General features: G+C 52.0%; 1 protein-coding gene across 2 annotated transcripts; it reads left to right on the top strand.

The window, feature by feature from the left end:
• The first annotated feature begins 353 nt into the window (after positions 1-353).
• On the top strand, positions 354-13,176 carry JPT2 (Jupiter microtubule associated homolog 2). 2 transcript variants are annotated; one of them, XM_019987249.2, is made up of 5 exons: positions 504-633; positions 3,240-3,379; positions 7,565-7,707; positions 9,799-9,844; positions 10,662-13,176. In XM_019987249.2, exons 1-5 carry the CDS (start codon positions 590-592, stop codon positions 10,835-10,837), a joined length of 549 nt encoding a protein of 182 aa, XP_019842808.1. In that variant the 5' UTR covers positions 504-589; the 3' UTR covers positions 10,838-13,176. The 2 variants fall into 2 exon arrangements, with proteins under 2 accessions (XP_019842807.1, XP_019842808.1); XM_019987248.2 differs by lacking the exon at positions 3,240-3,379 and having other exon boundaries at positions 354-633.
• The last annotated feature ends 2,620 nt before the right edge of the window (positions 13,177-15,796 follow it).

The following is a 15,796-nucleotide window of genomic DNA, read 5'->3' on the forward strand; positions in this document are numbered from 1 at the left end:
TCAGAGGAATCGATGGACTGTCTACAGTGTAATTTAGAAACAACACCACTGAATGTATTTTATTTTTGTTTTTTCCAACTAGGAATCAGCTGCACGCTTTATCCCTTGCTTCCCATTTCTTAGTGTTCTTGCCCCCGCGACGTGCAGGACAGAGGAACTGCTGTTCCGTTTCCTTTAGCCATGTATCCACGTGCCATTGACTGACTCGCGAAAACCAGGCTTCTCAGTATAGTCTGGACCGTGCTCACATCGCCTCTCGGTATGGAGGCCGCCGGGTGCTGCGGAGAGTTTTGGCAAGGTGCCCGGATAGAGTCCGACCCCGCCCACCTCAGGGAGCGGGAGGACCATCCCCTTCGGCTTGCTACCCAATGGCGACGTCCGGCCCCGTGAGCGACATCTACTTTTGCCAATCATCTGCGGGTCTCCGCAAGCCTTCGTCTTATGAGGCGGAGCCCGACACCGCGATAGGCTGCCGCTGCTTGACTGACGTCGGCGACTCCCAATTGGGACGAGCAGGCGGGTCTTTGACCGCGCGGGGCCGGGCGGGAAGGACGGCGCGGTGGACTGGTGGCTCGGAGCGGCGGGCGACATGTTCCGGGCACCAGACAGCGAGGGCGGCCGGGCCGGCCCCAGGTGTGGCGCGGGTGTGGGCACGGTCACGTGGGGGGCGTGCGGGCGGCGGTGCTGCCGCGGTGAGCTCACAGAGCCGGGGCCTCCGCGGCCAGTTGAGGGAGGTGGGCGCGGCCGCGGGAGGCCTGAGGTGCGCCTCTCCGCACCCCGGTCTCAGCACGCGCCGCTTCCTGGGCGGGCGCGCCGCAGACTCTGGCAGAGCGGTCTGCAGCGGCGGGGCGGGCGTGGCGGCGCGGCCGGGACCCCGGCGCCCTGTGGCGTGTGTGCGAGCGGACGGCCCTCAGGGCGAAGTCCCTTCATGGGAGCCCGCAGCCCCGGATTCAGGCGGCGCCCTCTTCCCAGAATCCCGCAGTCGGGGAGCCAGGCGACACCCTCGCCTCTAACTCCGGAGCCAGGGGGTGCCCTCCCCGCTAACCCTGAAGCCAGGGTACGCCCTCGCCTCTCACCCCGCAGCCCGAACCCAGGAGTCGCCCTCCCCCAGTTTACTGACCAGGAAACAGGCAGGACAGCGAGTGACAGAGCAGACCGACTGGGCTTAAACGATCAGGAACACACAGAGCGCGGTGGCTAGCTTTCTGGCTTGGGGAGCACTGGGTACTGGGAGTCACGTAGAGTTCCCCGGGCTGGAGGTGTCCTGCCGTCGAGGGAGCCGGCCGCGAGGTTGAGCTGGTTCTTCCGATACCTGAAAGTTTCCTATACTGTGAGTCCTTTCTGTGGCCCGGCCGGGCAATAAGAGCAGAGGAGTGTGGCGTTTGTGGAGGTAAACAGTACATAGAATGAAAGGATTGTTTCAACTGCTAAAATCCCTGCAAATTTGAGGGAATCAGGTCAGTATTCAGTAGTACTCCTGGCCAAATCGTCAGTCATTAGCCCCTGTAACAGTGACCACTCATCCCTCCTGTCTGGGTCTGTGCTGATACGGGACCGGAAGTTTATACTGGAGTGCTCATATTGAATCAAGTTTCTGGCCCTGAAAACCGCTGTTCGGCACCCGGCACCAGCTGGCCGAGGGCTGCCTTTCTCAGTTGTGTGCACTAAGGACACTCTGTCTTTGTTTACACGGCCTGGCACTGGGTGCCCTGCAAACACTGGTGCAGTTAGCGAGGACGCGCCACAAAGACCACTGCCCCTGGGCTGGCTTCCAAGCTGTGGGAGACAGTGCAGAGCGGCTGCTCTCGACTGATACCTCACTTCTCTGGAGTGTTAGTTTTTTTGAGAAGATGAGGGGAAAGTCCTTCCTTGTAGGATGCTGGAGAAGGAAAAGCCATCTTCTTAATTGGGTGATTAATTGGGAGCCTCTGCTTGGGGTGGGGCTTCCCAGGTGGCACTAGTGGTAAAGAACCTGCCTGCCAATGCAGGAGGTGCAAGAGAAGCAGGTTTGATCCCTGGGTCTGGATAGATTCCCCTAGAGGAGGGCATGGCCACTCGCTCTATTATTCTTGCCCAGAGAATCCTATAGTCAGAGGAGCCTGGTGGGTTACAGTCCATGGGGGTGCAGAGTCAGACACGACTGAGCCACTAAGCACGCGTGCTTGGGATCCGTTAGCAGCTGCGGATCTTGAGGCCATGTTAAAGGAAGGGAATCAAGTGGTGGCTGTTAAGAGGACTAGGTCAGATTTCTGTCTTAAAGCCCTGCTTTTGTTTTCTTGCTAAGGGATTATCTGGTGTTAAAGGGATTTTAAAAGCGTCATGCTTCAGCCATTGTTAACCTGAGGTCTTTTAAGCTGTAGGGTGTATATTTGTAAAGAACTTAATCCAAGTCTGTATTGCAGCTTGACTCTGAACCACCGGTCCCCAGTAGCTTTTATGGGACATGGGGATAGGCTGTTGAGGGGGCGGGTGGTGGGGGCAGGCCTTGACGAGCATGGGCCCCTCCAGGCAAGCGTCAGTGTTATGGTCCCTGCCTCTGCAGTGGTCTGCTTGCAGTGTGTTGTCACATGCCTTGCACTGCTGCTGCTGCTAAGTCGCTTCAGTCGTGTTCAACTCTGTGCAACCCCGTAGACGTCAGCCCACTAGGCTCCTCTGTCCCTGGGATTCTCCAGGCAAGAATACTGGAGTGGGTTGTCATTTCCTTCTCCAATGCATGAAAGTGAAAAGTGAAAGTGAAGTCGCTCAGTTGTGCCCGACTCTTAGTGACCCCATGGACTGCAGCCTACCAGGCTCCTCTGTCCCTGGGATTCTCCAGGCAAGAGTACTGGAGTGGGGTGTCATTGCCTTCTCTGGCCCAGCACTGCTGCTGCTGCTGCTGCTGCTGCTAAGTCGCTTCAGTGTCCGACTCTGTGCGACCCCAGAGACGGCCCAGCACTACTGTCTGCTAATTAAAATGACAGTGAAACTCCATTGAACTGGCTCCATTTGCTTGTTTAAGGGAAACGTTTAATTTTACTGATGAGAGGTCCCAGCAGTAACTTGAGAGCCTACACACCTCTGGAGGTCTTGGCAGAACCAAGTTGTGCCAGGAAAACCTTTATGGGAACTCATGGGCAGGTGGGAAGGTTTGCTGGCTGGCCATGAGCATGTCGTGCCCCTCCACAGGCGTCTGCCTCAGCCCCTGGACGGTGGTGCCCGGGCCAGCCACCATCGGTCCCTCACAGCCTCTCTGCTTGCAGGGCTGCAAAGCCTCCGGGAGGAGAGCCAGGCGATCGTCCAGAGGAAGCCGCGCCTCCCCGCAGGCCGGACAGGATGGCTTCTAATATTTTTGGACCAACTGAAGAACCTCAGAACATACCCAAGAGGACCAACCCCCCCGGTACGGGCCTGTGACTCTTTAATCCTCTGGCCTCTACCTGCTCTCTTTTATGCTGCTCTTTTGATAAAAAAAAATCTCTCTCTCTTTGTATCAGTCCTTTCAAATGCTTTCTGGTGTGGCACATCCCCTGCCGTCAGTCCTGGAGAGGAAGGGAAGTTTGATCCCGACTTAAGCTCTGTGTCCTCCAGGTCGTTGTGGACTTGCTCCTCACCTGTGAGCAGATAGTGGCCGTGTGCAGGCGCCGAGGCGGGCACACAGGCACGTGCTGGGGCTCTGCTCCCCACTGGGGAGGCTCCCCGCATCAGCTGATGGACTCCTTCAGGTTCTTGAACTTGCCTGCAAGCTGTGTGTTCAGAGTATTCTTAATCAGATTGTGAGCAGGATTGAAACTAAATAAAAAGGACGGCTCAGCCTGGCGTGCAGCCCTGCGGCTTCTCAGTCCTTACGCACCCTTTAGTGGCTCCAGTGGGAGGAATCTCAGAAGAGCCTTTCTCTTGGCTGATGGCTGGTCCAGCCACTGTGTGTGAGTGACCACACAGTGGTAGTTACCTGAGGGGCCTTCCCCATCTGTGTCCACACGGGAAAAGCAAGGTTTGTACCATCCTTAAAGGTCAGAGATGCAACACAGAAGTAAGTGTTTCAGACAAATGATGAAGTCAAACAGAACTGGAGCTGGAACTGCTCCCTTCCCTGTCCTGATGCTGGGTACAAATATCGCTTCACAGACCTGGAGCAACAAAAGCAATGGATGCAAACGCTGGATTTTCGTGTGGTTTTCAGTGGTCAGGTGGGGTGGAGGTTTGCAGTATCTTTGGATTTAGTTACGGCAGAGAAGCAGGTGGTTTTGTTGGGTGTTTTTTTAATTTTTGGTTATGCTGAGTCTTTGTTGCTGCACGTGGCTTCTGGTTGCAGAGCACAGGCTCGAGGGCGCACGGGCCTCAGTAGTTGTGGCTCCCAGGTTCTGGAGCAGCGGCTCTAGCTGTGGGGCATGGGCTTAGTTGTTCTGCGGCATCATCCCAAACCCTCCGGACCAGGGACTGAACCCGTTTCTCCTGCATCGGCAGGTGGATTCTTATCCACTACACCGCTAGGGAAGCCCAAGAAGCAGGTGGTTCTTACTGAGGAACATTCTCATGCACCCAGTTGATGGGTGCAGAGCCCGAGTGCTCAGCCCTGCGCATCCTTTGTACCAACCATGTGCTGTGGCAGGTAGACTCAAACGTGGTCACCTAGGGGTGGGCACGCTGGCTGCCGGGGCGTAGCACCGTGGCGTCTGCAGCTGTCTCTGGGGCTTCGGGTTCTCTAGGAAGTATGCCACATGGGGTAGTTCTGCTTTGCCAGGCTCTTGAAAATCTATGACCCCTTGGCAGCCTGGCCTCCTACCCAACTAGAGAGTTAGAAAACCAAAGTGTAACAACAGCCTGGGGGCACCCTGTGCTGAAATCTCTGCTCCGCGCGGTCCTGTTGTTTTGGGTTTGTTCTCTGTCCTGCCAGGGGCTCTGAGATGAGAGCTGAGCAGTTAACAAATGCTGGAATCCCCTCCGCCTCCCATCACCCAGAAGCGCATTTTAACTGGTGAATGAATTAACATGGAGAAACACTTTTTAAAAAGGAAGGCAGGAAGGAGCGAGGGGAGAAAATCACCCATGATGAAGTCTCACCGGCAGCTGAGAAGGGAACCTGCAGGTGCATCCCGCCCGGCAGACTCACCCCGTGGACTCTGGGGAGGTCCCCTGCCGCCCGCCGACTAATCGCGTGCGGAACAGGGGCCTCACTGCTGGCTGGCCCTGGACATGGACCTGGGCTGCTTGGTACCGTGTGTCACCTACTCTCCTGGTTTAGACCTGAAGATGGGGATGGATGTGGGCAGGCTGTTTGGTGTTTGCAGGGCTTGTGCAGGGTGCTGGCTGTCTCCACAGCCTGGGGAGATACATGATCCCCTCTGCGGGGGAGCTGAGGCTCAAGTCCACCAGCCAGTCTGGGCCTCAGCTCCCTGGCAGCAGAACTCGCCATTGGATACAGGTTTTCCTGACTACCGGCTTACCTCCAAATACTCCAAGTGGGGCCGACTTCCTGAAACGGCATCGCCAGGTCAGTATAAAATGCTGGTGCTTCTTTGCCTGGTCTTCAGACATGTCTTCCAGGGCGTCAGCAGCGCCCACTTCCCACACTCCACCAGCACAGGGTCGTGTCTCCTGAGATTTGGGTCTCTAAAAAGTGTATCTTGAATTCATTTTTCTCTCGTTACGAATGAGTTGAGCATCTTTTCCACCTTGAAAGTGGAATTCATCTTTCAGGTAAAGTGTTGAGTAATAAACGCACAGTGTGATTACTTTTCATAAAGTTCAAAACAGAACCGTGGTGTTTTTCGAGCGTGTACTGACGAAGGTGAAGGGGAGGGAACCTCCAGTCAGACTGACCCACGCTCACCTGTGATCATTGCTGGAATGTTTGCTTTGTTTGTGTCTCAGGAATTTCTCTGCGTCGTGTTTCACAGTTTTTAAAATGTCTTTAAATGAGCAGTGCTTTTAGCCAAAACCTTCAGATTGAGTTGCTTTTATTTTTGTCTCGCATTTTAAAATAAGCAGAACACTCATCTTAGAATTTCCTTAAGCGTGACCAGCAACAGCTCAGTAACAGGCACTCGGGGGTGGCCTTGGACAGCAGCTTTTCTGCACTTTTTGGCCTGGATATTTTTGCTGATGACACCCAGTAACAGCAGCGTGTCTGGGAGCTTCCTCTCCAGGCCCTCCTCCGCCCAGCCCCTGTGTGCTGACTCCAGCCAGGTGCTGTCCTACAGTTGGTAGTGGCTGAGCGGGACCCAGCCCAGGGCCTGTGGGAACCTGGGCGGCTGTGGCTGGGACTGGAAGGCTTGCGATCAGCCTGATGTGACGTGGATGTGTGCCTTTTCCTGCAGTCAGACCCACCTGTTCTCTAAGCTTCTCCCACCCCAGAAAGGGTTCTCGTGCTGGGTTCTGTCCTCAGAGTTCTGCTGCTCGCCGTCCTGTCGGTGTGCGTCATAACAGCCAAGAAGTGACTGGAAATTTTAGCTTCTTGGAGGCAGTCAGCAAAGATCACTGCTGTAAAAATGAGCACATTTAGAATCCTAAGCTCCCACACCACTGCTGCCACCCCAGTTGGGGGGGGCGGAATAATGGAGTACCAGTGCCCTTTATCAGATCCAGCTCTTTAAGGACACCCTTCTGCCTGCAGCATGGAAGCTGTGTGCTGTCCACACTATCTTGCGTTGTTTCACTGAGCAGTGTGTCCAGCATTGTGTGAGCGTTGGACACACACGAGCTGCAGTGAATCTTGACTCCTCTCAGCGCCTTGAGGCGGGAGGGGCCTTTATTACCACCGCTCTGAGGGTGAGGAATGGGCACAGAGGGGCTGGGTAACTCGTGTCTGGTCTCAGCTGCGTGTGGAATGCGCCTTCTTTCTCCTGTGAGATTGTAAATCTTAGCTCGGCACTCGGTGGAAGGGAGGCGCTGGTGTTTGCTGATTGCAGGGGTGACTGGCCGGCGCCATGTGCTAGAGTCTTTCTGTTTAATGTCAGCATCTACGTCCCATGTCTATGCCCCAGCCATCAGCTTATAAGAACTAACATCTGAGATGCATATTTTCAAAGTAGCTCGTCAAATCGTTTCTGTTCGTCAGCAAAGATGTTAAATATCTGTAATTCACTGGCATATCTAATTGTCATTGGAAGTTCCAGCCAGATTGAGGTCAGGAGAATGACTAATAAATGTTTTCCAAATTGCAGGTTTGCCTTGAACAGGGCATGTTAATTCAGTTCTGTCCATCTCACCTCAAAAGTTAGCAGCTGTTTGCCTTTAATGTATGAAAGAACTTTTCTGGGTTCAATGCAGAAGATTCTTGAGCAGAAAAATCTGAAAAGTTCAGGGTTAAGGACACTCTAGAGGAGAAAATGCTGTTTTAGACCACCTGCCCATCTTGCCCCTCACAGCCAGCCCAGTGCAGTTCAGGTCCAGTGATGAAGGCCCAGCTGACCCCGAGAAGGGGCTGGGTGTGATGTGGGTCTTTCAGGATCCCTCGTCAACCCAGTCACCTCACCCTCAGCCTGAACTCAGGACTGGTCACCGTGAGGGGAGGTCTCTGAAGTGACCAGTGTGGCGGGGTTGGATGGGTGTTCCGGGCCGCTCACCACTCTGCTTGTTTCTGCAGGGGGAAAAGGAAGCGGTATATTTGACGAATCAGGGCCTGTGCAGACTCGACCGCGTCTGAACCCACCGGGGGGCAAGACCAGTGACATTTTCGGGTCCCCCGTCGCTGCTGCCTCACCCACGGCGCACCCAAACAAGCCCAAGGTACGGATGCGCTCAGAGGGCAGGCCTAAGGGTGAGAAAGGCAGAGCTGGTGCCAGGCACTTGGCTAAAACTGTTCCGAGTGGGTATGGCGTGCCTTAGGAGGAGACAAGGCGGGTGACGTTGCTTTTCCTGGCTGCGGCCATTAGTCATCGGGGCTGCCCTGAGTTGTCGGGGAGTGTGCTCCAGCCTCGTGATGACGAGCCCTGGGGGTCGCTGGTGGCAGGGGCGGCCGACTGCAGGCAGGCCACCACTCTTCTCTACGAGCCACGAAGAACTGCTGAGGATACTGATAAAACTGAACTTAACACGGGGAGCTTACCTCTCGGCAACATTTCACTGTTGTCATCAGTCAGGAAGTAGAATAGCTACACTGGATTAAAATTCACCAAATACTTAGAATTTATGGGTTCCCGCTACTATTTTTAAAAATCTAGTTTGTCCCCTTTGGAGAATGTCCATCTGGAAAACTGCTGACGGATAGAATCAGGCACTTATTTAGCCAGTGTTTCTCCATGAAATGTACGTACCTCAGGATGACAGCTTCTGAGGGAGTTTCCTCATTCTAAAGTATTCCAGCCCGTAAATGACGAGTGAATAACAGAATTCAGAAATGACCATTTTGCAAGCTTGTAATGAAATTGTAGATCCAGGAAGCGATCATCAGTGGCTGCTTATACATCAGAAAACAGGACACCTCCAGAAATGATGGACTTCATGCTAGAAATTCATCACGGGCCACCTTTGAATTCTTGTCAAAACAACCAAACTGAATCCAAGCAAACCTCCTATTAATTGATGACACAGGGATTCAATCAGAGTAACGCCGAATATAGGAAACAATATGGATTCCTTTTCAAAGACTGATGGTTGGAGAATATGTCAAGGACCCCTACAGTTCAACAGCAAAAAGACAGATACACAGCATACCCAGAGATGGGTAAAGGCAAGGGGGAGAGATGAAGTGGAAATCTGGGGTCGGCAGATGTGAACTGTTCTATGTGTGGTGACTAAACAAGGTCCCGCTGTGTAGCACAGGAAGCTATACTCGATAACCTGTGAGGAACCGCAGTGCAAAAGCTCATAAAGGAGAATGTATGTGTGTGTAGTTGAATCACTCTGCCATATAGCAGAAATTAACACAGCATTGGAAGTTAACTATACTTGAAAAAAATAAATTTTTAAAAATAAAAATTTCAGAACCAAAAAAGGGAGGGGGCAAAGGATGTGAATAGACGTTTCTCTAAAGAAGACATCCAAACGGTCAGTCAGCACATGATCGGTAGGGAGATGCAAATCAGAATCACAGAGAGAGACCACCTCACACGTACTGGGATGGCTGTTATCAAAAAGACAAAGTAAGGAATGGTGAGGACGTGGAGAAATTGGAACCCTCCTACACTGCTCTGGGGAATGCATAATGGTGGAGCCACTGTGGAAAACAGTTTGGCAGTTTCTGAAGAAGTTAAAACACAGAATTTTACTGTATGAACCAGCAGTTTTAGGTATATAACCTCAGTTGTGAAAACAAAACAAACAGATACTCGGGGAGACCTGTTTTAATGCATTGTTCTCAGTGACCAAAGGGTGGATACAACCCAGCTGTTCCATCACCAGATGACTGGGTGAGCCAGATGTGCTGCGCCGCGTACATGCTGGGGATCACTCAGCTGCAGAGAGCAGCGGGGTTCTGTCACACGGGTGGGCCGTCAGTGAGAGCGCGTGCTAAGGTTAAACTGGACCCTGCTTGAGACGTTTAAGGAGTCATTAATTTTTGCAGTTCAAAGAGCTGCATCTTGGAACATTTATGGATCAGTGAAATATGGGATTTGCTTTTGAATCAGCCAGTGAGGGGGGTGGGGGCTGGAAGCTGGCAGGACTCTGGCCGAGACCAGAGTGGAGGCGGGCTGTGGAGCAGGGTTACCTGGGGGCTCACAGGACTCTTCCTGAGGCTTTGTTTCCGGTTAAAACTGTCCAAATAGACACTTTTTAAAGATAAAGTAGACCCGGGTCACCCGCACCTTTCTCCTCGTCCACCTGAGCAAGGCCGCAAGTATCCGAGCAGCGGATTGACCTGGGTTTGCCTCGTTGCAGGACCACGTGCTCCTGTGTGAGGGAGAGGACACGCCAGACCTCAGAGGTGAGCTCACTGTCCGTCCCTTGCCCGGGCTCAGCTCTGCGGGCGCTGCTGGTGGACCGGGAGGGGTCCCTGTGCCCCAGCCCACCTGCTGATGAAGACGGCAGAGTTGTGACCGTGGGCGGGTTTTGTATAGGGAGGAGGCAGGGGAAATGGGCTCAGTTACTCAGTGACAGCATTCCTGCTGGCTTTTCTGCACCTCCTGTCCGTGCTGGTCAGTCTGGGCCTCAGGCCACAGTGTCCTCTTCTAGAAGCTGATCTTGTATAGTGAAGAGCAGAGGTCCAAAGCCTTTAATGAACTCTGACCAGAGGCTACACTGGCAGCGGGGGGTGGGGGGGTGGGAGGGATGGGGGCGGGGAATGCAGGGCTGCACGTTGCAGGGCGGCCTCCCCCAGGTCACCCCACGGTGGGCTGCCTGCTCGTGGGGCTGGGTGTCAGGCTCAGTCCCCAAGTGTCTCGACCTGACTGGATGCTAATTTCTGCTTTCAGTTGATGAAGAGGTGGGAACGGGGTCAGTCAGGAAGTCCAGGGAAACCTGCCTGGGCCCTCCACTTAGGACGAGCTCCTCACCCTTCTCACTCGCTCTGAGGTTTTCTTGTCAGACTTGAGGTGGTAGGGAGCAGCACCAAGGCCAGCCAGCAGCGCGGAGACAAACCCTGGGGGTTCCCCCGAGGATGGCTCAGGGCCTTCCGTTCTGACCTGGCCTGACACCATGCCCGTGCCTGCTGCTCCAGGGCGCAGACTTTGGTTCGCGTGTGCAGCTTGCCTACCAGGTGGTGGGCAGCCACTGACAGGCCCTGTGCTGACTCTGTCCTGCAGCCAGTGCCTCACCCAGACAAGAGCCAGGCGAGCCTGGCGGCCCGAAAGAAGCAGCCCGCGTCCAGGAGCCTGCGCCCGCTGTCGACAGCCACGAACCCCGGCTGGGCCCCCGGCCTCGCTCCCACAACAAAGTCCTGAACCCGCCCGGAGGCAAGTCCAGCATCTCCTTCTACTAAGAGGCCTGCCGTGTCCCATAGCCAGACAAGAAACTCCAGAGATAGGATTTCAGATAGTGTAGTTCCTTTAGCCCACAGGAGAGGGTGGGGAGAGGGTCTCGGGTGGACACCTGAAGCTGCCGTCCTGTTCACGGTCGTCTCGAGATGAAGACCCACCTTCTGGACTCCGAGGGAGAAGGCGGGGCCCTGGTGTGAGAGGAGCTCCCAGGTGGGCGGGAGGGGAGTGGAGCCAGACCAGTTGCCCCCAAGAAGTGGGGTCTCACGTCCGTGGTGTGTTGGCTAATTGGGTATCTAGGGATCACTAACACAGTAGCAGAGCTTAAAGCCTTTGAGAGAAAACCAAAACCGCGGGTCCGCCACTACGGGACAGAGGAGCCACTCCGGGAACTTGTTTGGCCCCAATGTTTTTCACCTCCGTTCCAGAGATTTTCTTGAAACGTCTTGATTGCTTTTCCTCAGCAGCTGTCAACAGAAAACCAAAATGCTGTGTTCCGTCATACACTTTATGGAGGGATTTTGCACCCTGCTTCTGCCCTCTCAAACCTCAGCCAGGTCTTACGTAGGAATCTCTGCTTTTGTCCACGAGAGACTGGTTTAGACTCTTTACAGGCAGTCTTGCTTGTGAGTTATTCCTTTTTTCCTCATCAGCCTTAAGTCTGGGCCTTTACTCCTCACCAGTGATGTGGACTGCTCCCTTCACCAGTGACACTTCCTGTCGGCAAGACCACTACCTTCTACAGGACTTTAAAACTACCCAGACGTGTCCAGGCACTGGCATTCTTGTTCCTGTGTCCTCTATGTTCCTGCTGACAGTGGGAAGAATAGATGCCTGAGAACCCTGGGTTCTTAGGTTTGGCTTCTTTGGTAATAGCTCAAGACCTATTCTCAAGTGCCAGCTTTACTTCAGTAACTGTTGACTCTGATCTGTTTCTGACATCTTTCTAGAAAAAAGTCTGTCGCTCAGGTACACCAAAGAGGAAGGAGAGTTTTCTTAGCCCACCCTTTTAAAGCTTTGCAGAACCTCTGGGCCATATTCAGTTTCCAGACAAGACTTAGAGACCTTAGGCCAGGAGATTAAATAGTTGGGCAGTAAATTCTCAACTGGCTCATTCCATGGTATTTGCCAGCAGAGATGCCAGACTGGCAAGAGTTGTGATGCTGTAATCTGTCAGATGGAAGTTTCTCCCATTGAGCCTCTAAAGGGCTACAGTGTCAGTACCTGTACTGCAGTCACGAGAGACCAACAGTTTGGGTGGGGGGACTACTGGTACGAGTGCCTACTAAGTTCATACAGGTGCTGGAAACGTCTTCATTACTACAGTGTGGCCACGCTCGTAGTGGCCTGAACACTCCAGTGCCTGTGGGAGCTCCCTGCCAGGCTCCACACCCTCCACCAGTGCTGGGGGTCCACATGGTGCTTGCCAACCAAAGACCCGCTCCTGTCCACCTGCTTACTTTGGAGCTGAGAAACTCTCATTCCATGTGATTCTCTCAAGCACCTCCTGTCTCCCTCTAGCCTTCAAGTGGTCGTTTATAAAAAAGTTGTCTGGAATTCAGAGCATTTTTTTCCCCATTAAAAACTGACGTAACTGGTGATTAGCTTTTAAGCTCAAACTCACTGACTTACACAAGTTACAATGAGATGTTCCAAAAGTAGATGTGAACTATTTATAACTCTTTTGTTGTGTTCTTTAACATACAAGAAAACAATTTGTGAACTCCATATTGGATGGCCAAGAAGACCCTGACATGCTGCTGGCCCTTGGGGCTTCAGTCTTACCGTCAGCCGCACGAGGGGAAGAGCTTTCTAAATCCGTCCCCTCGCAGGAACTTTGGGGCAGAGCTGGGAACCAAGGCGGGCGGGCTGGGGGAAGAGATCACCACCAGGGCAGAGCCCAACGCAGCAGGACCACGTCGCCTTACTCTTGTCCCCAGCTTCCCTCTTCCTTTCCCCCCTTGGGGCTGTGGGCCTGGGTTGAGGGAGCTGGGATGGTCTGGTCAGGGGAGAAGCCGCAGAAAACTTTGCTCCTTTGAACCTGATGGGGGAGGCCATTTGTATTTAGAAAATGCTCTGTACATTGGGGATTGCCTGTGTTTGGGAGGTTCATTAACTCTCTGCATCCTTTTCTCAGCCTCCAAGCTACATTGAGAAATTACTGGTCTGTGTTTTTCTTAAGCCTTAAAACTTTTTTTACATGCATTTGGTGCCAACTTTTTTGTAAAGCTGTCATTGGAAACAACAAACCTGTGCTCACATCACAATGTAACCTTGAGAGGAGCCTGTTTTTTTACAAGGCAGGAGTGGGTGTAGCTGTTGAATTAAACTTAGCAATCATGTACTCATGCTTGTTGGTCATGTGCATAGTGTGTGTGTGTCCACTTGAGGGTGGGCGGGTGGGCAGACGGTCCTGTGTGCTCACGTGTTCCCTCTGCATCCATCCTCCAGAGCTTGAACTCTGCTCCTTTCCTCACAGCTCTTCATTGGTTGAAGGGGTTTGCCTTTTTATTTATTTATTTTTAAGCCAGAAGATGCCCAAATTAATCTTCTGAAAGTTTATGGATTCAAGGTTTTTTCATTTGAAAACCAAAAACTTAGCTTATAAAACAATGGATGGGAATGTGGCAGTGTTCTTTTAGTTTCTGTAAATTGAAGGTAACGATTCTTTTTTCTCTTAACACCACTCATTTTCCTGCAGAACTTGCCTCTGAGTTGACTTTGAAACTGCCCTGAAGCCTGGCCATGAATAGATGAAAGTGGAGTCGCTCAGTCATGTCCGACTCTTTGTGACCCTATGGACTGTAGCCTATCAGGCTCCTCTGTCCATGGGATTTTCCAGGCAAGAGTACTGGAGTGGGCTGCCATTTCCTTCTCCAGGGGATCTTCCTGACCCAGGCATCAAACCCGGGTCTCCAGCACTGTAGACAGATGCTTTACCAATTTGAGCCACCAGGGAATTCCATGAATAAAGTGCTGAGCTATTAGAATCTGCCTGTAGATTTGCATCCTATAGAAAAAGCATAGATTGTTTTTCCTTTCTATATATTAGCCATTTTCATATGTCCTGCAAGCGCATTTGATATCCTTATGTGTATTAAGTGGACTGGGGGGAATGGAGCTACTTAGCCTGCCTGGAAAGCCCCCTAGAAGAAGCTTCACCCCGTTCTGCCAACTACCAGGGCCAACCAACTACCAGGACAGCACTTAAGAGAGAAACCCGACATAGGTGACCTGGCACTGTCTTCACTTGTTCATCTGAAAATGTTTCTGAGAGTGCTGCGTGTGCTCCCGGGACTGGGTGGGGCAGTGGCACCTACTTGTAGCAGCTGCTCCAGCCGCGGCCAAGCACTGAGGCCTCAGCCTCAGTGAGTTGTCGCAGCCTGTTTGTCTCCAGAGGCCAGGCAGTGGCTGAGTCAGAGGACCAGGGTGGCTCCCCTACGTTATGGGGCAGAAATGAAAACACCTAAGGGCTCCCTCTTCAGTTCCGTGCCTTGTCTAGAAACACACTGGCTCTTTTGACAGTGAAACTTGTTCTAACACCTTTGTGAGTCGAACCCTGCAAGGACGTCTGTCTCATCCCAGGTTATCCTGTTAATTTTTTCTGAACTTTTGTTATGTTCTTAATCCTTAGCATTCTTGGAGCTCGGGAATGAAGTTTCGTGTTATATGTGTGACTACAAAGTACAGGCATTTGGGATGAATACTTAGAAATTAAAGTAGAACTTTTGAAACCTGTGTGTCTGGACATCTTACATTTTAGGGTCTTAAAATGAGAAAAAAAAGCTGAATAGCCAATTGTCTTTACAAATCTGAAAGGAAGCAAGTTCTAATTCAGTTAGCTTGAGCTCTGAGTGTGCTAGTATTCAGTAAGCATCAAAAATTATCCAGCATATCATTTTGTTAAAACTTTATTTTCTCTAACCAATTTCAAGTAATCTGCCCAAACATGTGAAAACTAATAAAGTTGATGCCAAATCATTTGGCCTCTCACTGCTGTGGTGGCTGCTGTACTCTATTAGATATTGCAGTAACTCAAAAGGGCCTACATTTCCCGGAGAGGACTAGGGTAGAAATCTAAAACATTCCCCCAAACATTCACAACCTTCCTCTGTAACTTGTTCACCAGAAGAAACATTTCATCTGTCCTGGCTTATCATTTTGAGAAAATAAAACTAACATGTCTATATTTATTGCATGCTTAACTATTTGCTAGAGATGATACTAAACTCCTTTCATGGTCTTCCTAATGTTCCCAGTAGGTTGGTAATTGTTTTAGGCTCAGTTTTCCAGTTGGCCAGGATCAAACCCCAGGCAGGCTGAATGTGAGACTGAAAGCTCCAGCCTTTACTGAGTGGGGCGGGTGAGCATCCATACAGCAAGGGGAAGAATGTGAACAGTATTTAGGGCACGACCCAGAGGAACTTTCACGGGTGCAATCAGGTTAGTGGACTTCACTTTGAAGCACTGCATCAGGAAGGACAGGGATAAAAAGCATTTCTGTTGGCACTCAGCTGCCACTCACGGGTTTTTGATCAGGATTCACACCGTCTGTGTGGTCCCCAAAGCTGAAAGTGGATGTCTTGGGTTCACGGTCTCATGTCAGTGGAACAAAATGGAAATCAAGTGGCTAAAAGTGGAAGAAATAAGGGCCTATAAAAACTGGTAGAATTAGTCTAACAGGACAAATGGAAACTTAACCGTTGAGGGACTTCCTGCCATCACTGCAGGGGGCACAAGTGCCATCCCTGGTCGGGGGAACTAAGAAGATCCCATGTGTCCCGCACCTCCCCCAAATCGCTGAAATTAAAAACCTGGTGTAGGAGTTAGGTTACACAGCTCAAGTGAAACTGGGAAATAAGTTACCCAGTATCAGGACACAGAAGTGAACTAAATGAGATTTCGTTACTGGATTTAGGATGAGCCGTCAACTTGCGGAGGGAACACGGGAGGGCGCGGGCACT

This window comes from Bos indicus, chromosome 25 (genome assembly GCF_029378745.1).
Source record: "Bos indicus isolate NIAB-ARS_2022 breed Sahiwal x Tharparkar chromosome 25, NIAB-ARS_B.indTharparkar_mat_pri_1.0, whole genome shotgun sequence".
Lineage (NCBI taxonomy): Eukaryota > Metazoa > Chordata > Mammalia > Artiodactyla > Bovidae > Bos > Bos indicus.